The 23233-nt window shown below is 39.9% G+C and overlaps 1 protein-coding gene across 2 annotated transcripts in view; it reads left to right on the top strand.

Moving 5' to 3' along the window:
* Positions 1-3518: 3518 nt before the first annotated feature.
* The window catches only part of NME8 (NME/NM23 family member 8), a 34906-nt gene continuing 15191 nt past the window's right edge, over positions 3519-23233 (top strand). For both annotated transcript variants that reach the window (XM_060195850.1, XM_060195849.1), the window contains exons 1-8: positions 3519-3748; positions 5207-5246; positions 5325-5382; positions 5560-5666; positions 13848-13919; positions 18086-18202; positions 21921-21987; positions 23020-23090. In XM_060195850.1, coding sequence (XP_060051833.1) covers positions 5214-5246; positions 5325-5382; positions 5560-5666; positions 13848-13919; positions 18086-18202; positions 21921-21987; positions 23020-23090 — 525 coding nt within the window. In that variant the 5' untranslated portion in view covers positions 3519-3748; positions 5207-5213. The remainder of the gene's footprint in view (positions 3749-5206; positions 5247-5324; positions 5383-5559; positions 5667-13847; positions 13920-18085; positions 18203-21920; positions 21988-23019; positions 23091-23233) is intronic.

The raw sequence follows: 23233 nt of genomic DNA, 5'->3' as shown, positions 1-23233 counted from the left end.
TTCTTTTTCTTTGCTCTTATTTATATACATTGTATCTCTAGGTAGCCATGCTAAATGATGGTGTTCTGGAGCCCAGTTTTTTGTTTAGTGATATCATGTTTATAATTTAATGCTTGATGATAGTGGGTTTACTTTCAGCAAGGGAATCTGCAAACTGAAACACTATTTTTCCATTTGATGTTAATGTAAATTAGAATTAGAACTATAAGCCAAATATTGTAACAATACTGTAAGTTGTGGGACTATGTGAAAGCTTGGTAGAGCTTAGGGGAGCTCTCCCATCCTTGGATGGAGGTCTGGAAAGATACCCCACTTGTTAGCCTCTCTCCTTATAGAGATGAGCCAAGAGGGGAAAATCTCCCAGACTCAGTTTCTCCTTGTTAGTCTCTCAAGCTCACAGAAAGCCTACAGGCCTCTCACACTTAGTTCCCCTGCTAGCAGCAGGCCAAATGGCTGTCTGCTTTAGGGTTCACTCAAAGTTCACACATCCACTTCACCTTTTGATCATAAAGGAGAACACACTCTATTATACACCCTGCCAGTGAGACCCCAAATTCTATTTCCTTGTGTCCTTTGATATCTGTGATTTACATCAAATTTTGTTTTTCTTCTTCTCTCCCTCACCTTACTGGTTTAACCCCTGTGCTTCTCTCAAATACCTTTGGATAATTAACTCGCCTGCATCATGGAGACTAATCATTTTGATCTTTATGTATCTAATCAATTCTTGTCATACCAGCCCCCTTACCATAGGGGCAAGCTGACCTTTAAGAAACTTGTAATTTCTGACATATGTGAAAAATGTTCTTTGTTTAACTCTCAATAAAAACCTGTACTCTTCTCCCAATAAATGAATGTTCGTACCAGAATATTCCCTGATGCCTCTTTCTGAGTTGCACGGTTCCTAGAACTGGCGAGGGAAGGTCAGAGGCTTACTTCCTGGTTGGAGCCACTCCACATGAGCCCCAGCAGTAAATAACTTCAAAACTTGAGAAAATGTTCTTCCAATATTTAAAAAACACAATTATCTAATTCAGCAAGGTCTGGTCTGTGATAATGACGTAGGAAAAATATGACGTTTTCATTCTTCCACTTGTATTGAACTTATTAGTGTAAATTAAAGTATTAACCAAAATCCCCATTAATGGTGCAAGTATTGATAAGTTACACAATCAGAGAGTAATCATGCATTATTAAAGTTGTGAATGGTTAATAACCATAAATTTTCAAAGAATACAAGAGCTGGGCAAAACATCAGTGAAAGCATTCTGTGAAACTCAGTTAACCTCATGGGATTTGCAATTAAAACAGTGTTTATTGTATTATTATTTGCTACTTGTTGCTGCATATTATTTATGTTAACAAAAATTCTGAATATATATATTTTTCCAAAAGAGAATTAATTGTTAATATTTATCATCATATCGCTATGTCTCTCAAATGTCACAAGCAAATTCTTCTACTTTCCACACCTGATTTTCTTTTTTATTGTCTTATTTATTAGGAATTATCGTCTTCAATGACTACAGAAAGAAATGTTATGATGAGTAGAAAATAATACACCAATTGTCTTGAAAATCGGTGCTTGCACTGCAGAGGGATGGTCACCATTGTAGTTTATTTTAATTTCTTTAATCTCTAAGCCAAAAAGTAGACAGGACATATTCACTGTGTCCTCCTGATTAATTCCAGGCAAGAAGATTTGCTCTGATTCCAGACTAATCAGTCCTGCAGTTCTCAGTAGGTGATAAAAGTAATAGGTTCTTTCAGTTTCAGTTTTTAATATTGTGAGTTATCATCATTCTCAGTGCCTTTATTTGTATGCAATAGGATAAGTGAATATCTGCTTCATGGGGCTGAATGTGGTGCATCTGGTTGAGTGCACGTTATAATGTGCAAGGACTCGGGTTCAAGCCCCAGTCCTCACCTGCAGGGGGAAGGTTTCATGAATGGTGAAACAGGGCTGTAGGTGTCTCTGTTTCTCTTCCACTCTATCTTCCACTTCCCTCTTAATACCTGGCTGTCTCTATCAAAAATAAGATAATAAAACGTTTTTTAATTTAATAAGTTCTGCTTCAGTATTATTACTCTTCAGATAACATTTAAGATGGCAATTCAGAAATTGAACTATTTTACCTAAAAGAGAAGAGAGAAGTTACCAAAAGTTGCATAGAGTTTGAGTAGCTATAGCAGTAGTTTGTTTCTGTTTTCAGTAAAAGTAATAAATTTAAAGTAAATCTCCAATTTATTTTCTCTATAGTCTACTCAACTACATGAATCAAGTTTCTTTGAGAAGTTTTATGTATCCTCTTTAAGGAGTTCATAAATGTGCCAAAAATACCTTCTATTATCAAATGCAATTACTTGTTAACTGTTTTTTTGAGTGTTTATGTATAAGTGGTGATGCCAATTGGTAGCAAGAAATCCAAGAGGAAATGCATAAGGTAAAAATAATTTTGCAGCCCTGTTCCTCTTTTTCTTTGTATATTTATTGAGTGACCCAGAAAACATAGGCATGAACTAGGTATTAATCTAATAAACCCCATATATCTATGTATGACTCAAGAAAAAGGTATGTGTGCGCCATGATTTTTCTATGTAAGACTGGGGGGAGGGGATAAAGGAAGTCCACTGTATTGACAGCATTGGTTTGTTTTTGTCCTGGGGCTTCACTGCTGCAAGCTGACTTTTCATATAGAAAAAGACAGACAAGAGGATGAGAAGCAAAGACAAAAATTCTCCCAGCACAGTGCAGTTAGACTTAAACTAAGAGAACACTCTTAGGGCATCGTAAAAGATGTGCAAGGAGCAAGACAGACCACGAGAATCTTTCATGAGTAACATCTCTCATAGCTATTCGATCTTCGCCATCCCACATTCTTTCAGAGTACCTGCATTGCATTCAGTTAGAGGAAGACCGAAAGCGAAAGCCCGCCAAGCTTATATTTCAAACCCTCACTATTCAACTTGCTGAAACTAGCAGGGACGAGGGCTTCACTTTTGGCCCCTCATGTCTTGGTCCTTCGTAGAACTTTGCACTCATTTTAAGATTTAAATTGAAACTTCTTTCTTATGCCAATGGTATTGTATCTTAAGTGGCAAAAGCATTAGTAAAGGACTTGCCTGAAATAGGTGCCTGAGCATTTGCTGCAATTACTAAAAATCCTTCCATAGGTGCCTCCACAATATCACTGTTGGGTTCACAAGAAAACAAAATCCATTAACAACTATTTCAAACAACGACATATGGCTGGGATACACGCAGCAAATAATTAGATGGCGCAAGTAGCTGTTGTCATGAGAAGAAGGCAATTCATGCACTACAGAAATGTACCAGAGGAGAAACAGGCCTTCAGTCACCACTGGAGCACAGAGGATGCTGGTTCTAACTCCAGCTGATACAACACACTTTCGCGGGGTTGGGGGAGGGGAGCCTCGAGACACTGCAGTCCGTTTGGAAGGGGTTGAAAGCTCCTGGCCAGTCCAGAGGGTGACAGGAAACGTTGGGGTCATTCCTCTTCCCAGGACAGCCTTGACATCCTCTCCCTGTTTATTTGTTTCTTTTTTTTACTAATCAAGAATTTGGTGGAAAACACACCCTACGCCCCACCACCCCCACCCCCACCCCCGTTGCCCTGTGCCCCGTTATAGAGAGATTTCTCTGGCCTCACCAATCAAAGACCACAGGCAAGTGAGTAGAATTAAACTATCCAGGACCACTCATTCCTGGCCACAAGATAACTTACAGGTAGATCTATTTATTTTATTTTATTTTATTTATTTATTATTGGATAGAGACAGAGAGAAATTGAGAGGAGGAGGGAGAGATAGAGAGACATCTGCAGCCCTGCTTCACCACTCCTGAAGCTTTTCCCCTGCAAACAGGGTCCAAGGGCTTGAACCCAGGACCTTGTGCACTGTAGCGTGTGCATTTAACCTGGTGTGCCACCGCCTATCCCCGGTGGTAGATCTATTTTGAATAAACCTTGTGGACTCTAACGCCCTTTGCTGGGATGTAATCTTGCCTGTTGCCAAGAGTAAAGAGTCCTTTAGTATGCAAACCTTTGATCCATTCTCTGATTGTTTTAACAACATTTAAAAAAATATTTTATTATTGGATAAACAAAGAAATTGAGAGGGGAGGGGGAGGAAGAGAGGGAAAGAAACAGACACCTACACTCATAAAGCTTTCTCCCCACAGGTGGGGATCAGGGGCTTGAACCTGCGTGCTTGGGCACTGTAGTATGTGCGCTTAACCAGGTGCACCACGACCGGCTCCTCTGTGACAAGATTTGAATAGGGTGTTTGGGCCTCACTGATCTGACAGCTGTATGCTGTTCTACAGGACACATTACTACCTGTATCCTACACAGTAAATCTTATAAATATGTATATGTATATTATTTATTTTTTAATTATATTTATTTATTTTCCCTTTTGTTGCCCTTGTTTTTATCGTTGCTGTTGTTATTGATGTTGTTGTTGTTGGATAGGACAGATTGAAATGGAGAGAGGAGGGGAAGACAGAGGGAGAGAAAGACAGACACCTGCAGACCTGCTTCACCACCTGTGAAGCGACTCCCCTGCAGGTGGGAAGCCGGGGGCTGGTACCTGGATTCTTACGCGGGTCCTTGCGCTTTGTGCCACGTGCGCTTAACCGCTGTGCTACCGCCCAACTCTCGTATATTATTTATTTATTTTAGAGATAGAAATTGACAGGGAAGGGGGAGAGAGAAAAAGACCCCCCCCCATATGGAGAACAGGGACTTGAACCCTGGTCCGACCACATTATAACAGCTGTACTATACAAGCTGTACTGCCACCACCCTGCCTCCAAAATTAAATCTTACTGGAGAAGAATAGAGGAGATCCATTAGCACCTAGGCAATTCAGCATGTGCGCAAATGAAAATAAAAGGAACAGTGAATAATACTTCAGGAAAAGTGACCAAACTATTAGGTCATAACATACCAGCCTTGCTGCAGGGTTATTGGGAGAGTTAGATAGTGTGACTTCTGCAAACATTTAGAATTAGAATGTGACGTGAAGCTTTCTTCAGCGACTTTAGGCTCTCTCTCATTCAAAAAGGGGAAGAACACATTCCATGTTGCTCCTGTGCATTAAGATGTTGCTTGAATGAATAAAGAGAACATAAAATTACCTCCTAAATATCTGCTGTTTTTTTTTTCTCTCTTTTATGTCACAGAGGCTAAATGGCAGGCAAAAAGAGGGAAATTCAATTACAGGTGAGCATGACTTAACAATTATTTGAGGCACTGGCACTTAAGGACTATTCAAATGCCTTTTTTTTTTTTCTTTTCCAGACAGTCATCAATAGTCAAACCCTATGGGAAGAAATGTTACAGAACAAAGGCCTAACAGGTACCAAGGCTTCCCATCCCCCCCCCCATCTGAGATTCAGCCTAGGGCACCCCAGTGTACAACATAGCTTCTCCTTCCAAAGTTAATATCCTGCTACTTCTTTGTCCATACTCTCGCTTTGGGACAAACTGCTATTGCAGATACTTAGAGTCTCTTACACTTGTCATCATCATCTAGTGATTGATGTTTACCAGGCCTGGTGTGGACCTTGCAAAGCAATGCAGACTCTCTTCAGAAAACTGAAAAATGAACTTAATGAAGATGAAATTCTGCATTTTGTTGTAGTAAGGATTTCCTTTCCATTTAAATGTTACTCTTGTATTATTAACTTTTAAGTGTTTTAATGTATTCTCTTGAAGAACTGTCTTAATTTTAACCTGTCAAGTGTTCAAAACAGAAAATCCTTGCTTGGCAGATTTGTTATATATTTAGTTTTACCAGATCCAACAATTAGCATTATTGTTGTCATATTCCTGTAAGATGAAAATTATTCACCGTGGTTGTGAATGTTAAAAAAGTATAAAAATTATGGGGGGGGGGTGGGCAGTGGCATACTCAGTTAATTGCACTTAGTACTAAGTGCAAGGACCCATGCAAGGATCCACTCCCCACCTGCAGGGGGGGAATCACTTTACAAGCTGCAAAGGAGGTCTGCAGGTGTCTGCCTTCCTCTCCCCCTCTCTGTCCCCCCCTCCTCTCTCAATTTCTCTCTGTCCTATCCAATAAAATGGAATAAGTGGCTGCCAGGAGCAGTGGATTTGTAGTGCTGGCGCTGAGCCCCAGCGATAACCCTGTGGGGTGGGGGAAGAGGAGGAAAAGAAAAAGAAAGATGTGAAAGTTATTACTAGTGGCCTGTTCCTTTTCACCTGGCCATTTGTTCAGTGTGCAGCACTTATAGACTAAAGAACATGAATACTGCCCATCAATAGCATTGGAAAAGACCAAAACATTATCACATGAGTAATTTTCTACTTTGATTATATGTTGAAATGATTTTATTTGGGTTATGTTAGATAAAGTAAATTATTTTATGTAAAGTAATGTGTGCATCATAATAAACATATAGCTTATATATAAGAAAGACATTTAAAGATTTTATAATATTTTCTTAGTAGGTTTCAAATGTGGCAACTAGAAAAATCGAAAGTACGTTTTGACTTATATACATTCTTCATTGCACAGAAACATGCAGATGTTTCTGAGATGGGAATTTAAGATGTAGACCAGATAGTTTATCTTTACTCATTGTCTCCATAATGCTTACCCTCTGAAAAAGACATACAACTTCAATCCGCTTAATAGTGTCATGTACACAGGCCTCTCTTGTGTCTTACTTTAGGGTGAGTTTGCTCAGTAATCATGTGTTTTTCCATCTTATTCTTCCAGCACATTCTCTGGTGTTGTTTTTTTTTAAAGATTTTATTTATTTATTTATGAGAAAGATAGGAAGAGAGAGAAAGAACCAGACATCACTCTGGCACATGTGCTGCCAGGGATTGAACTTGGGACCTCCCTCATGCTTGAGAGTCCTAAGCTTTATCACTGTGCCACCTCCCGGAACACTCTAGCACATTCTTTGTAGGATGTTTCTCTTAGTTCAAAGTTAGAAATAAATTGTCTTTAAGTGTAGTCTGCAGTTTAGAAACTCACCTCTTGGGAGTCGGTCAGTAGTGCAGTGGGTTAAGTGCACGTGGCGCAAAGCGCAAGGACTAGCATAAGGATCCCGGTTCGAGCCCCAGGCTCCCCACCTGCAGGGGCATCGCTTCACAGGCAGTGAAGCAGGTCTGCAGGTGTCTGTCTTTCTCTCCCCCTCTCTGTCTTCCCCTCCTCTCTCCACTTCTCTCTGTCCTATCTAACAACCACTACATCAACAACAACAATAATAACTACAACAAAAATGAAAAACAAGGGCAACAAAACGGAGAATAAATTTTTTTTTAAGTCTTTAAAAGAAACTCACCTCTTTTTTTTTTTTATCTCTTCAAGATACATGACTGAAGCCAGCGGATGGCATACCTGGTTAAGCATGTACATTACAGCGTATAAGTATCCAGCTACAAGGCCACAGTCCCCACATGCAATAGGGGAGCTTCACAAGTAGTGAAATAGTGCTGCCAGCGTCTTTCTGTCTTTCCCTCCCTATCTCCCTACTCCCTCCCAATTTTAATCTCTCTATACAAAATAAATAATAAATAAAATTTTAAAAAGAAAGTAGATGGGAGTGAGGAGGTAGCACAGCGAGTTAAGCGCAGGTGGTGCAAAGCACAAGGACTGGCCTAAGGATCCCTGTTCGAGCCCCCGGCTCCCCATCTGCAGGGGATTCAGGTGTCTTATGCAGGTCTGCAGGTGTCTTATCTTTCTCTCCCCCTCTCTGTCTTCCCTTCCTCTCTCCATTACTCTCTGTCCTATCCAACAATGACGACATCAATAACTGCAATAATAAAACAACAAGGGCAACAAAATTGAATAAATAAACAAATAATTTTTAAAAAAGAAAGTAGATTTAAAAAGCTATTAGATCAGCAAATAAAAGAGAGAAAATTAAAGGAGTGAGGAAATGATTTTGTACATTGAATTATTTTTGCCTACTTATTGGTATTATATTCTGAAGTGAAGGTCATGTTATTTTTGGTTTGCTTGGTTATTTTCTTTTGCTATAACTCTATTTTATTTTTCTAATTGAAGACAGAGAGAAGTAGACAAAGAGAGGCTGAGACAGAGATACCTGTAGCATTTCTCCATGGTTCATGAAGTTTCCCCTGCAAGTGAGGACCAAGGTCTTGAACCTGGGATCTCCCGGATGGTAATGTATACAGTCTAGTGGGTGTCCCATCACTAGTTCCCCATCTAGTTTTTTTTTTTTTAAGATTTTATTTATTAATAGGAAAGACAGGAAGAAAGAGAGAGACAAAAGAGAGAGAGAGAGAACCAGACATCACTCTGGTACATGTGCTGCTGGGAATCAAACTTGGAACCTTAAGCTTGAGAGGCCAATGCTTAATCCACTGTGCCACCTCCCAGACCACTAGTATTTTTTAGGTAAATATTCCATAACTTCCTGCTTCACTTTGCAGAAATATAACTACCTAGGTAGAGTTGGTATGATTATATAGTTGATCTTTGGCAGAGAGTAAAAGCTAATTTCAAAAGCTAGAGAATGAAATTTAAAGAAGATTGACCTATGCACTAGATGAGGTACTGGCATAAGAAGCTAAAAGAGATTCTTTGGAGGTTGTAACAGCTGGCAAATGAACCACAGAGAACTAAGGTTCATAAGACACTTATACCATGGAAGTGGCCATTGGGGAACTTTGTCTGGAAGTGATGAGGATGCAAGTTCATGGGACAAGAACCATGGAAATAATTTCTAAATGGAATTTGGGGTCAATGTGAGAAAATAATAACCAAGTAGGTACCCTGCTCACCTGCCAGACTACATGGAAGGGAGCTTGACAAGTAAGATAGAAATCTTTAGGCATTGAAGAAGTGTAACCCAATATCCCCAGGACTCTGGACTCATTGAAACCCTCCTTGTTTGTAGAGTCTAGTTATGAAGAAATTTGGTATTTGTATGTGGGCAAATGAGTGAGTCCATAGAGGATGGAGAATGGGTGTCAAAGGAGAATAAGATACAGCTACTCGCTGGACTCCCACTTCAGTTCAGTTAGGTCTGGGAAAGGATATAAGTCTTTACAGTGTTTCCTCCTCCAACGACAGACACAGAAAGTCAGACAGAATTTCTTAATAGATTCCCACAAGAATCCATTCCCATACCTGACCCATGGGGATAGTAAAAATCTTCCCAGGACATGTTCTATTCATAACACAAGCATCTGTTCAAATGAAGGTCGTGGTATTTATGCATTGTCCACAAACTGATTCTCTTCTATAGTAATTGGTAACACTCTACAATGGTACATTCACATACATGTCTGCCAAGAACGTCTCATAAAGGGTGAAAAAGTATTAAGCACCAAACCTCTCCCATGAGCAATGGATGAGCACCCTCTGCTGGATGTTTTACAGCCTTCAGCTAACTATGAAAAGAATTCTTTCTGCTCTTGTAAATGTGAGTCCACAATTGCATGCTGTGGAGCTGACTTACTATTGAAATCCCTCTAGGCAGAGTGTCAGTATGACTATTTCTTAAATTTCCTTAGCTAGAGACAGAGAAGACAAAGAAAGAGACCATAGCGCTGAAGTTGCCTGCAATGCAGTGAGGGCCCGGCTCAAACCTGGGCCAGGCAGCTGGCAAAGCAGTGATACTATCATCCTGAGCTATGCCACTCACTCAAATGTTTGTTTTTGTGTTACCTTGGAAGTGACTTGTGTTATCACTGCATCTGTACTTACAGAACTCAGTGAGGCCTCTCACTGTCTCTCTCTCTCCCTATCTATCTCCCCCTCCTCTCAATTTCTATCTCTATCCAATAATAAATGAAATGGAATTTTTAAAAGTCTTCAAGAGTAGGGGGTTAGGTGGCGGCACACCTAGTTAAATGCAGACACTACAGTGCACAGGGACCTAGGTTCAAGCCCCTGGTCCCCACCTGTAGGAGGAAAGCTTTGAGAGTGGTGAAACAGGGCTGCAGGTGTCTCTCTGTTTCTTTCCCTCTCTATCTTCTTCACCCATCTAAATTTCTCTGTCTTTATCCAATAATAAATAAAATATATATTTTTAAAAGTCAGAAACTCAGTGACTACTATTTGTGATAGTTTTTATATTACTTTTAAAGATCAAATATTCTTTATTATAATAAATACTGTGATGTGAGTAATCTAAACTACTTTTAAGTATAATCTAATGTTACAGTCATTCTTAACCCATTTTTTTAAAAAGTTTTTTAATATTTATTTATTTTCTCTCTCTTTTTTTTTTTTTTTGCCTCCAGGGTTATTGCTGGGGCTCGGTGCCTGCGCTAGGAATCCACTGCTCCTGGAGGCCATTTTTTCCCTTTTGTTGCCCATCAGTGTTGTCGTTACTATTATTGTTGTCATTGTTGTTGGATAGGACAGAGAGAAATGGAGAGAGGAGGGGAAGACACAGAGGGGGAGAGAAAGATAGACACCTGCAGACCTGTTTCACCTCCTGTGAAGCGACTCCCCTGCAGGTGGGGAGCCAGGACTAGAACCGGGATCCTTGTGCAGGTCGTTGCGCTTTGCTCCACATGCGCTTAACCCGCTCCGCCTGACTCCCAAACCTTTTTTTTTTTTTTTTTTTAAGTAGCAGAATCTTCTCTTTTAAATCGCCATGAAGAGGATTGGTGATACATAGCTCACGTGGGCAATGTGCTGCTTTTTCACGTGTTAAGTTCAAGTCCAACTCCCACTGCATTGACAGTGCTGTGGTGTCTTTAACTGTCTCTGTGTAAAAAAAAAAAAAAAAAACCTTGAGGGATTCACTATTCTAAAAAATAAATAAGTAAATAAAGATTATAACATGGGGGTCGCGCGGTAGCGCAGCGGGTTGAGTGCACATGGGACAAAGCGCAAGGATGGGCTTAAGGATCCCAGTTCGAGCCCCAGGCTCCCCACCTGCGGGGGGGGGGGGGGGGGCACTTCACAAGCGGTGAAGCAGGTCTGCGGGTTTCTCTCTTTCTCCTCTCCTCTCTGGATTTCTCTGTCCTATCCAATGACAGCAATAACACCAATAATAATAACAATGATAAACAACAAGGACAAAAGTTTAAAAATAGCCTCCAGGAGCAGTGGATTCATGGTGCAGGCATGAGCCCCAACAATAACGCTGGAGGGAAAAAACAAAACAAAAAAAAAACAGCCTCTATGGCTGATAATAAACTGTCAAACCCTCCAGTGGCCTCCCCTTCAGTGATGTCAGCAGCACTTCAAGAACCTTCAGAAATTTTAGTTTGAGAACAATTACCATAGATAGCAAAAGACCAAGTTTCACAGAAGGCCTTGCCAAACATTCCCATAGAAGTATATACTATGACTTAATGTACAGTTGCTTTATTTAAAGAGGAATTTGAGGGAGAGTGGTGGCTTACTCAGCTGAGCACACAAGTTACCTACCATATGTACTCACCCAGGTTTACTTACAGAAGTGAAGCTTTGGGTGTCCTGGAGCACTGCTGCAGGTATCTCTCTCTCTCTGTCTCTCGCTGTATTAATAAAAAAGCCACGGGGTGGGAGGGGGGAGTCGGGCGGTGGCGCAGTGGGTTAAGCACACGTGGCGCAAAGCGCAGGGACCGGTGTAAGGATCCCGGTTCGAGCCCCCGGCTCCCCACCTGCAGGGGAGTCGCTTCACGGGCGGTGAAGCAGGTCTGCAGGTGTCTGTCTTTCTCTCCCCTCTCTCTCTGTCTTCCCCTCCTCTCTCCATTTCTCTCTGTCCTATCCAACAACAAAGCAACGTCAACAATGGCAATAATAACCGCAATGAGGCTGCAACAACTAGGGCAACAAAAAGGGGGTGAAATGGTCTCCAGGAGCGGTGGATTCATGGTGCAGGCACCGAGCCCAGCCATAACCCTGGAGGGAAAAAAAAGAGGGGAAAAGAAAAAGCTTGATATTTTAAAAGAAATTTTAAGAAGATAAAACCCTAGCCACCAAAAATGAAAAGAAAGAAAATTACAAATAGCTAAGCTGTTTTTTCTGAAAATTGACAGCATATGAGCAGGGCTTTTTTGTTTGTTTGTTTGTTTACCAGAGCACTGCCCAACTATGGTTTCTGGTAGTGTCCTGGAATCAACCTGGAACTTTGGAGCCTCAGGCGTGAGAGTCTCTCTGCATAACCATATGCTACCTAGCCACACCCCAAATGTTTTTTTTTTTAAGTTTTAAAAGTCTTAACACTTTGAAATGTGACTGCCAGTTGGTTTAGAAACCTTCAGTAAGCTCCTCTTAATGCATGCTCACTCCTGTGAGGGATGGAAAGGAAGGGCAGTGCTTAGAGATGGATATAAAGTATCTGTTATCAGAAGGGAAAACACAAGTAGAACCTGAACTGGAATTGGCATATCGCACCAAAGAAAAAAACTCTGGGGTGGGTGGGGCGAATACAGGTCCAAAAAGGATGCCAGAGGACCTAGTGGGGGTTGTATTATTATATGGAAAACTGGAAAATGTTTTGCATGTACAAACTATTGTATTTACTGTTGAATGTAAAACAATTCCCCAATAAAGAAGTTAAAAATAAATAAATATGGGTTGTATTCCCCAGAACCCCACCTCACTAAGGAAAGAGAGAGGTAGACTGGGAGTATGGATCGACCTGTCAATTCCCATGTTCAGTGGGGAAGCATTTACAGAAGCCAGACCTTCCACCTTCTGCATCCCACAATGACCCTGGGTCCATGCTCCCAGAGGGATAAAGAATAGGAAAGTTATCAGGGGAGGGGATGGGATACAGAGTTCTGGTGGTGGGAATTGTGTGGAGTTGTACTCCTCCTATCCTATGGTTTTGTCACTGTTTCCTTTTTATAAATAAATAAAAATAAATAAATAAATTTTTAAAAAGTATCTGTTAACAGAGTTCCTCTAAGAGAGGTAAAGAGGCAGACACACATAGCTCTGGTAGAATTTTGAATGGGGCAGCCTAGGATGTAACACAGTGAATAAAACTCTGAACTCTCCAGCCTGAGTTTGATCCCCAGTTTCACTCTGGCATTCTCTCTCCTCTTTTTCTCTTGTCTGTCTCTATAACAAATGCATAAATAAAAATCTTGAATATTTAAAGTGTAATTGTGACCTGAGATAAGGGCAGACATGTGCTGTGTGGAGCATGGATATTATTTACAGAAGGAGGGAAGATTTTCCTCGAAGGAAACAAGTGATATCAAGTGAGGAGGTCAGAGAAAAAGATCTAGGGCACCAAAAAGCGACTCCATTTCGACACCTTCCACCATGTTAGGTATGACCTCAGCTGCACCCTGAGTTATTGGAAAAACCGCAAAAAGTTCCACCCTGAACCCAACCAGAGACGAGCAGGAAAGTCCCCAAATATTGAGAAAGGCGAACAGCTGTTGATCCGAAACCAACTGTTCCTTGTTCCGAGTAAACATCCCCACCTGTACCCACCCTGTGCTAACTATAACCAGCTGAGATGAAAAATGTTCAGGGTCGCAAGGCTTCCCCTGTGTGGAGGCTCTTGGGACTGCAGCTTAAGCTCGCTAACAAAGACTCTTGCACTTGCATGTGACTTGCATCTGGACTTCCTTGTGTGTGATCAGGACCAGAACCTCTGAGTGTAACATCAAGTAATTGTCAAACAGGTAAATTTAGCAGATGATTGGAGACCAGGAAGTAAAAACAGTGCTAAAGTTGAAGCCAAAGGAGTCCGTGCTTGAATTGCTAGTGTATACATTTTAGTCCTTAAAGCAGATGCAACAATTTCAGAAAATATGGACATAAACATAAAAGTTAAATTGCATCTCTGTGTCTTTTGATATAGTGCATGACATATGACAGATAGTTTCTTTTAATTCTTACATCTTAATATTTTTCAGGCAGAGGTTGACAACATTGTGGCTTTGCAGGCATTTAAAGATAAATGTGAACCTGTTTTTCTCTTTAGTCTTGTAAGTACAATATCTATAATCTCAAGCGCTTTACCATATATTAACTTACAGTTAAGAAGCAAGTGGCATTTAAAAATTATCACATATTTATTTTCTGATAATACAGTAGAATTATGCTGAATTATTATCTATTGATATACTGAATTATCTATAGAAGTAGAAAATATGAAATGCCCTAGGTACCCAGTAGGAGAGAATTGGTTATAAATATGTATGTATAACAATTGTGTCTTCCTCTATGTAAGATACACACACACACACACACACACACACACACACACACACACATGCTCTGCATTGACAAACTTGTAAAAGAATACAAATAGTATATGTAAAAATACATTAATAGTTGTTTTTTTGTCTTTTATTTATTTTCTCTTATATTTGGCTTTTTTTTTACATGACATTTGTTTACAATAGTGTATTTTTTTTAGGTTTCTCTATAATTTTTTTCTTTTTTATATGTGACAATATTGATTTACAAAATTTTGTAATAGGGCTATAGTATAATCTCACACCCTTCCTGTCACCACCAGAGCTCTGTGTCCCCATTGCCTCTATTGGAAACTGCAGTTAGTTCTCCCAAGGTTACAGGTGTAGATTGACTATTATTTCTATAATTATCTGTCTATATTTATATTTATTTGCCCATTTTTCTTTTTTTTAATTTTATTGATTTGCTTATTAGATAGCAATAGAGATAAATCTCTTCTGAGAAAGCTAGCTCTGAGGTGATTATGATGAGCTAGTTAGGAGATGATGACTTAGAAGAGTTTCCGTACTTATTTTTAGTCCATTTCTTCACGTCACTCAGCCCCTTGACTTTTGTATGATGGTTCTACCATCTTTGTTGTTTTTCTGTTGCTAAATATAATGGACAATTTTCAGTTTTCTTCACTTTGTTTTTTTTTTTTTTTTTTTTTTTTTACATTTTAAAACTTTATCTATTGGATAGAGATAGCCAGAAATTGAGAAGAATGGGGGTATAGAGAGGGAGAGGAACAGAGATACCTGTGGCCCTGCTTCACCATTCTTAAAGCTTTCCTCCTACAAGTGGTGATTGGGGGCTTGAACCTGGGTCCTTGAGCATCATAAATGTGTGTGCTCAACCTGACGTGCCACCGACCCCACCCAGGTTTTCTTCACTTTATACTTGTCAAGTGCATAGTAGATGGTGGCCATATACTCTTTACTGAAACTTTGTTTCTTTTGATTTGTGAAACAGGGTTTTCCTCCCTACCCCACCATCTCCTTTACAAGCTGGCCTTTCTTTCTTCAGTCACTGATCACTGACTTTAGCATGCTGTATGCACTCCTTAGAAAACTTCCTCCAGGGAGTCGGGTGGTAGGTAGTGCAGCGGGTTAAGTGCAGGTGGCACAAAGCGCAAGGACCCGCGTAAGGATCCCGGTTCGAGCCCCCCGGCTCCCCAACTGCAGGGGAGTCACTTCAAAGGTGGTGAAGCAGGTCTGCAGGTGTCTGTCTTTCTCTCTCCCTCTCTGTCTTCCCCACCTTTCTTCATTTCTCTCTGTCCTATCCAACACAACGACAACAATAATATCTACAACAATAAAACAACAAAGGCAACAGAATAAATATTAAATAAATAATAATAAATATTTTTTTAAAAAACTGCCTCCGCACAGTTTCAGTTGTTACCACTTACATATCAAGAACTCAAGCTAAGTACCGTAATTTGAGCTGCAGGGTTTGTGTTGTCAGCTGATGTTTTGATATCTTACTATAAACTGACCCACACATAGACGTTCCTTCCTCCTGGGAAATTTGACCTAGTGTTACTACTTGATGACTAACCTCTCCACGTATCTAGTTTCTAAAGCCAGACTGAAAAAAAAAAAAAAAAAAAAGTCTTCCTAAGGCCTTCTCTTTATGCCACACCCAGTCCTTATCAGACCTTGGCAGCTTCAATGTCAGGATTCAGATCTTTCCCAAACTTATTTACTTGTTTCAATCTCTATGGCCGCTGCTATTGACTGACCAATCACCTCTCTCAATTTTACCTCTAGAAAAACCTCAAAATTATATGCAACTTCTCTTTTCTCTCCACCCTTTCTCTACACAGTAGGTAGAGAGGATCTTTACAAGCAGCCCTGCTTGTGAACATTACCATCTTCATTTAAATATTCCACAGGAAGGTTTCCTACTAAGATAAAATCTTCATGGCTGCAGAAACAGAAACAGCAAAATGGTTTTGCAAAAAGACCTTCAAGTCTGTGGCTATGAGGTTTCAGATGCTCTGAGGTCCCCAGCCCCACCAAGAGTCAGAGTTTAGCAATGCTTTGCTCTTGCTCACTCTCTGTATCACTCTCTCATTAAAAATAAGTAAAAATAATTACATGCAATAATAAAAAATGATAACATCTTTATTGCTAATGCACAAAGATCTGTATGTTTTGGTCTCCCCCTGTTCTGGGACTTCAGTTCCCACCAAGCATCCCCTAATTTTTTTCAGCTTAGCTTCTTGTCACATTTTCTTTCAGCCTTAAAACCCTTGCATCTCTAGATCATTTTGCCTACAAAATTTTTATTCTAGATTCCTTACCTAGGTTTTCTATTTTCCACAACTATCTCTTACCAAAACTTTGTTTCTTCTTTGTTAGTTTGCTGTTTACCAGAGCACTGCTCAATTCAGCTTTCCAGAGCACTGCTCAATTCAGCTTTTGATTGTACAGGGGCTTGAACCTGGGACTTTGGAGCCTCAGACATGAAAGCTTCTTTGCATAAACATTATGCTATCTCCCCTGCCTTTTTGCTTTAAAAACAAGAATTCCTTCCTGTTACTGATAAAAACTTGCTGATTTTCTTGACTGAGATAAATCCTTATGGATGTTCTTAATTGTTTGTGCCTTCCTTGGTGATATCAGAAAGAAATTATTTCACATGTGTTTGCAAATGTTGTAGTGAGGTGTTTGTTTTTATGATTCAATTAGGTCAGTTACCAGATTTATTTTTCTCTAGACCATCTGTTGTATCTGGATTGGTATGAATAAATAGGTATTTTATAAATATATATTGCAAGAAATGTTGGAGGGCTGGGTGGTGGTGCACTTGGTTGAGCACACATGTTACGGTGCACAAGGACCCAGGTTCGAGCCCCCAACCCCCACTTGCAGGGGGAAAGCTTTGCAAGAGGTGAAGCAGGCTTGCAGGTGTCTCTCTGTCTCTCCCTTTCCATTTCCCTCTTCCCTCTCAATTTCTGGCTGTCTCCACCCAATAAATAAATAAAGATTTAAAAAAAGAAAGAAAGAAATACTGGGGATGTTTATAGAGAACTGGTAGATTGTCATAGAGGATGTCTTCTCTTTTGCTGAAGGAAACATTGGAGGTAAAGCTCCAAGAACTGATTTAACAAATTGAGATGTGTATTCATATGACTAACACTGTTGCAGAAATTATTCCCAAACACTAGAGGGTGTGGTGAAAAAGAGAGGAGTGTTTAACATGGGTGGACTAGAGAACTGGATCATTTCCAGGAATCTCTGTGCTGGACAGAGGAACAGCACAGGCTTAAATAGAGTTTTAAAGCCTGGTTACATTTCAGAACAAACAAGCAGGATAAGGTTAATTAGTTTTCACAGAAAGCCAGTCAGGTTAAAGGTTTTAAACTGACACAATGCAATTCAACTCTGGAGCTGGGAGGTGATAGAATTTATCTCTGCTGTGTGGGCATGAATTCCTCCCTGGTGCCAGCCTGGATTCTGCTCTAAAGGCTTTTATTTCACACTCAGTCTGTTCTGCTTAGGAAAACGGGGGAAGGTACAACAGTAGCTACCTCTAATTGCCATGAGGTCCATCAGACACGAGGGAAATATGAACATAGGTTATAGCAAAGGAATATGCATCTATTTTCTACATCAACACCTTATTAGTTATTTAGCATGGATTTGCAAAATTGCAAGACTTAAGGAGTATAGTTCCACACCCATGTGCGTTTCTTTGCACCATCATATCCACATCATAACCACCATTATATTCACGTAGTCCAAGAGATAGTTTGGTAACTACTACTTTGCAAGTTAAATACTTTATCTTTAAATGACAAAGAATTATTGGTGATGGGGGAATGGGAGGCAATGTTGGGGTGATTTAGGTTCTTTGATATATCCTAACAATGAAAGTTTCCTTCTTGTTATCTTTTCTCTTACAGAATGGCAAAATTGTTGCAAAGGTTACAGGTGCAAATGCACCACTTGTCAATAAAAACATTATCACCTTGATCAGTGATGAAAGGAAAATTATAGCTGGTGAAATGATTCGCCCTCAGGTACGTTGGATTGCTCATTTTAAAAAATACTTATTTATTCCCAGAGGGTTAAAGGATAGGAAAGCTATCAGGGGAGGGGATCGGATACGGAGATCTGGTGGTGGGAATTGTGTGGAGTTGTGCCCCTCTTATCCTGTGATTTTTTAAAAAATACATTTTATTAGTGACAATAATAATTTACAAAATTCTAAGATAACGGGTATAATCTGCACTACTCCCACCACCACAGTTTTTCATCTCCGTTTCCTCCCCTGGAAACTACAGTAGTTCTCCCAAGTTCACAGATGTGGGTTGACTTATTTCTATGGCTGTCTGTCTATATTTAGATATATTTGCCCATTTTTTCTTTTTCTATTTAATTTTTTATTTATAAAAAGGAAACATTGACTAAACCATAGGATAAGAGGGGTACAACTTCACACAATTCCCACCACCAGAACTCTGTATCCCATCCCCTCCCCTGATAGCTTTCCTGTTCTTTATCCCTCTGGGAGTATGGACCCAAGGTCATTGTGGGATGCAGAAGGTGGAAGGTCTGGCTTCTGTAATTGCTTCCCAGCTGAACATGGCCGTCGACAGGTCGATCCATACTCCCAGCCTGTCTCTCTCTTTCCCTAGTGGGAAAGGGCTCTGAGGAAGCAGAGCTCCAGGACACATTGATGGGGTTGTCTGTCCAGGGAAGTTTGTTTGGCATCATGCTAGCATCTAGCTGACAAGAGAGTTAACATACAAAGCCAAACAAATTGTTGACCAATCATGGACCTAAAGGCTGGAATAGTGCAGATGAATAGTCAGGGTGTCCTCCATTTTATAGATAGCTACTAGGCATATTTTAGTTATATTCCAAAGGGCCTGTGGCTATACTAGTGTGCTTGTTTGTTTGCCTGAGCCTGAACTCTGATATGCAGGTGGATCCTAATTATTATCTGGGGAGGTGATGTCATGGCTGACAGAAGGACCAGAAAGCTGGATCAGGGAAGAGAGTAGCTCCCTAATATGGGAAAGGTGTATAAATATTGTTGATTGTAAACCCCACTGATCTGATTTGATCTGGGGCCCATATTCAGCATAGGAGCCTATGTAACCTCTGCATCCCTGTAGGTATGAGCTCACATTCTGTGGTCATGAGCAGGAACTTTCCAAGCTGCCCCAGTTTCAGGACCCATCTTCTTCAGGTGATAGATAGAGTATGTTATCCAGCCTCCCTTCGGAGGATGGAATATTCTCTATTGTTGATCCACACTGAGGACAAGGTCCTATGGGGGCCGCACAAAGGGGTCCATTATGTTGTTCCTGATGGAGATGACCAGTGACAATGGAAAGAGGGATATATTTGAGATCTAGGCCTATCATGTCTGTGTGGGAATCCCAGTACTCCCTGACTAAGGCCCCAGATAGTGGGGTGGCCTGGAAGCCATTTTTCCCTTTTGTTGCCCTCATTGTTGTTGTTGTTGTCATTGGTGTTGTTGTTGTTGGATAGGACAGAGAGAAATCAAGAGAGGACGGGAAGACAGAGAGGCAGAGAGAAAGACACCTGCAGACAGACCTGCCTCACTGCCTGTGAAGCAACCCTCCTGCAGGTGGGGAGCCGGGGCTCAAACTGGGACCTCTGTACCTGTCTTTGTACTTTGCCATGTGCTCTTAACCCACTGTGCTACTGCCTGCAAAGCCCCCCTTATTTTCTTTTTAAGTGTGATATATTTTCATGATTTCTCCTTAAGCATTTCCTCTAATTTATAACTCTATGATTTTTTAACTATATGATTATTAATTGTTCAAACTTTCTAGGAATTTATTTTTAATTGATAAGCCCTTTGGAAAGTATTTTGGCAATGTGATTCAAAACCTTGAAAAAACAACTTTTATATCCTTTCACTGAGAAATTACACTCTAGCAATTATCCCCTAAAGAGCCATTGAGACAAATATATAAAATGATATTTATGATAATTTTATGTATGTCATTCCAATTTTGAAATCAACGTAAATGCCTAACAACAGTGAATAGATTACACAGAACATCTGTATTTTACCTTATAAATTATGAGAATTCTTACAGTAGAACAGCCATAGTATGACTTAGCTCTACATTTATTGATATGGATAGAGGAATACAATAGATTGATAAATGACAGAAAAAGAAAAGTACCATATTCTGAATAGTAGAATATTTAGAGTAAGACCCCAAGATATATGAAAATATAAATATATACAGGGAGTTGGGTGGTAGCACAGCTGGTTGAGTACACACGCTACAACGCGCAAACAAGGACCTGGGTTTAAGCCCCCAGTCCCCACGTGTAGGGGGAAAGCTTCATGAGTGGTAAATCAGTGTTTCAGGTGTTTCTCTGTCTCTCCTATACCCTCTTCTTTCTCAACTTCTGTTTCTATCCAAAATAAATAAATAAAAATAAATTTAAAGGGACCAGGCAGTACTGCACCTGGTTAAGACCACACATTTAAGTGTGCAAAGGCTCAGATTCAAGACCTTGGTGCCCACCTGCAGAGGGAAAACTTCACAAGTGCTGAAGCAGGTCTGCAGGTGTCTCTGTCTTTTTCCCCTCTCTGCCTCTTCCTTCCCTCTCAATTTTCTTTGTCTCTATCCAATAATAAATAAATAAATAAAAAGGTTTTAAAAAAGCAGATTCTCATACCTGAGGCTCCCAGGTTCCAGGAACAGTTCCATGCCCCACTATAAGCCAGAGCTGAGCAGTGCTCTAGTAAATAAAAAAAATAAGAATAAGAATAAGAATGAGAAGGAGAAGGAGGAGGAGGAGGAGGAGGAGGAGGAGGAGGAGGAGGAGGAGGAGGAAGAAGAAGAAGAAGAAGGGGAAGGGGAAGGGGAAGGGGAAGAAGGAGAAGGAGAAGGAGAAGGAGAAGGAGAAGGAGAAGGAGAAGGAGAAGGAGAAGAAGAAGAAGAAGAAGAAGAAGAAGAAGAAGAAGAAGAAGAAGAAGAAGAAGAAGAAGAAGAAGAAGAAGAAGAAGAAGAAGAAGAAAGAAGAAGAAAGAAGAAGAAGAAGAAGAAGAAGAAGAAGAAGAAGAAGAAGAAGAAGAAGAAGAAGAAGAAGAAGAAGAAGAAGAAGAAGAAGAAGAAGAAGAAGAAGAAGAAGAAGAAGAAGAAGAAACAGTTATAGTAATAGTAATTTAAAGGATACAAATATGGGAGTCCTGCGGTAATGTAGCTGGTTAAGCGCACGTGTCGCAAAGCACAAGGACCGGCATAAGGATCGCGGTTCAAACCCCTGGCTCCCCACCTACAGGGGAGTCGCTTCACAGGCAGTGAAGCAGGTCTGCAGGTGTCTCTCTTTCTCTCCCCCTCTCTGTCTTCCCCTCCTCTCTCCATTTCTCTCTGTCCTATATAACAATGATGACATAGATAACAACAATAACTATAACAACAATAAAAAAGGGCAACAAGATAGAAAATAAATAAATAATAAAAATACAAATATGTTTATTTGTAAATAATAAATTGGTTATTGTTTTATGAAAGACCCCAGCAATTGTCCCCCCCCACACACACACATTTCATATTAAGTATTCTTGTTTAATTGGAGTCGAATGTTAGTGGGAATCATGATAGATATACGTAGGTACATCCTTATGTTGTGGTCTATCCTTTAGATGCTAAATATTTTCAGAACAACATTTTGAAAACCTCTTTCACCATCGTATTAAAATAGAATCATATTTTCTTTGAATTTCTTCCTCCACTATAGTATCAGGAAGTTCTGCTCGCAGACTCAGATTCAGAAGATGCTGGAGAACTAATATATGATAGCGTGGGTAAGCACATTTACTTGAATGTGAAAGTATGGCTTTTCTATGCATATTGATGACTTCACTGTCAGTTGGGAAAGAACAGATTGGATTAATGATAGTCCATATAATATTAGACTCAGCTACCTTCTGACTTCCCTTTGGTCTCTGTGTAGACAATCTTTCAGAAGCTTCCCAGCACCAAAAGCTCTTGTATCCAGCATGTAATATGAACAGCAGCATACTCATAGTTCATCCCATCTTCCAAAAACTTGTGAAAATAATTTCTACCTGGATAACCCACACAGTTGTTTTCTTAGAGTTGACATTTATTTTGCTTTAGCTGGACTGAACGGGCATGTGGGTATGCATTTATACTCCAGAGGAAGTAGAGACCAGCAACGTGCTTCATTGAAAGTTTATCCTAAGACTATAGAAATAAAGGGGTTAGACATATAGCTCATGGGGTATTGCACATGCTTTGCCATGGACATTTGTCTAAGTGCAAGCCCCAGTACCATGTGCAAGCACTACAGCACCAAGAGAAGCTCATCTGTTGCTATGGTGACTCTACCACTATCTATCTCCACCTCCACCTCCATCCATCTCCATTTCCACCTCCACCTACATCTCCATCTCCACCTCATCTCCATTATCTATGGACTTGAGCTCTGTGAGATTATACATACATGAAGCCTTGAGGTCGCAAAAATGAATGTGTAAATAAATTTTGATAAATCTAAGATGGTAAATTCCGCAATTTAAAATGTTTGCCTGCATTGGAATTTCAAGTATAAGTGATAATCAACTGGTGTGTGTGTGTGTGTGTGTGTGTGTGTGTGTGTGTGTAAACTGAGTGTTGTGAATGTTTCTTTTGCATACAAATATAGGAATCATACTTTGATTCTAAGTAGAAACATTTTGGTAGCTAAAATGCCATAATAAATTCTACCAGTGGACAATAATTTCTAGACACTAGTAGTTTCTATATGTAATTGCCAAATCCTTCATCAAATATTCTTTATGCCAAGAAACTGATATCTTTTTTTTTTTGAGAAGAACAGTACAGTATTGCTATTATCAAACCTGATGTTGTAATTACTGGAAAAGTTATAGAGCTTAAAGAAAAGGTAAGATTTCCCAACAATGATCTAAATTATTTTCAAAATAGTAATTCCTAACAGTTAGTTTAGAGACAAATTTGTAAAATAAAATAAAGTATAATATAATAAACTTTTTATTTTATGAAAATCTGCAAGTTTTGTCTTAAATA

Source organism: Erinaceus europaeus, chromosome 8 (assembly GCF_950295315.1).
Source record: "Erinaceus europaeus chromosome 8, mEriEur2.1, whole genome shotgun sequence".
NCBI classification, from domain to species: Eukaryota; Metazoa; Chordata; class Mammalia; order Eulipotyphla; family Erinaceidae; genus Erinaceus; species Erinaceus europaeus.
The sequence above is the reverse complement of the archived record's forward strand: the minus strand, read 5'-3'. Positions and strand labels throughout refer to the sequence as shown.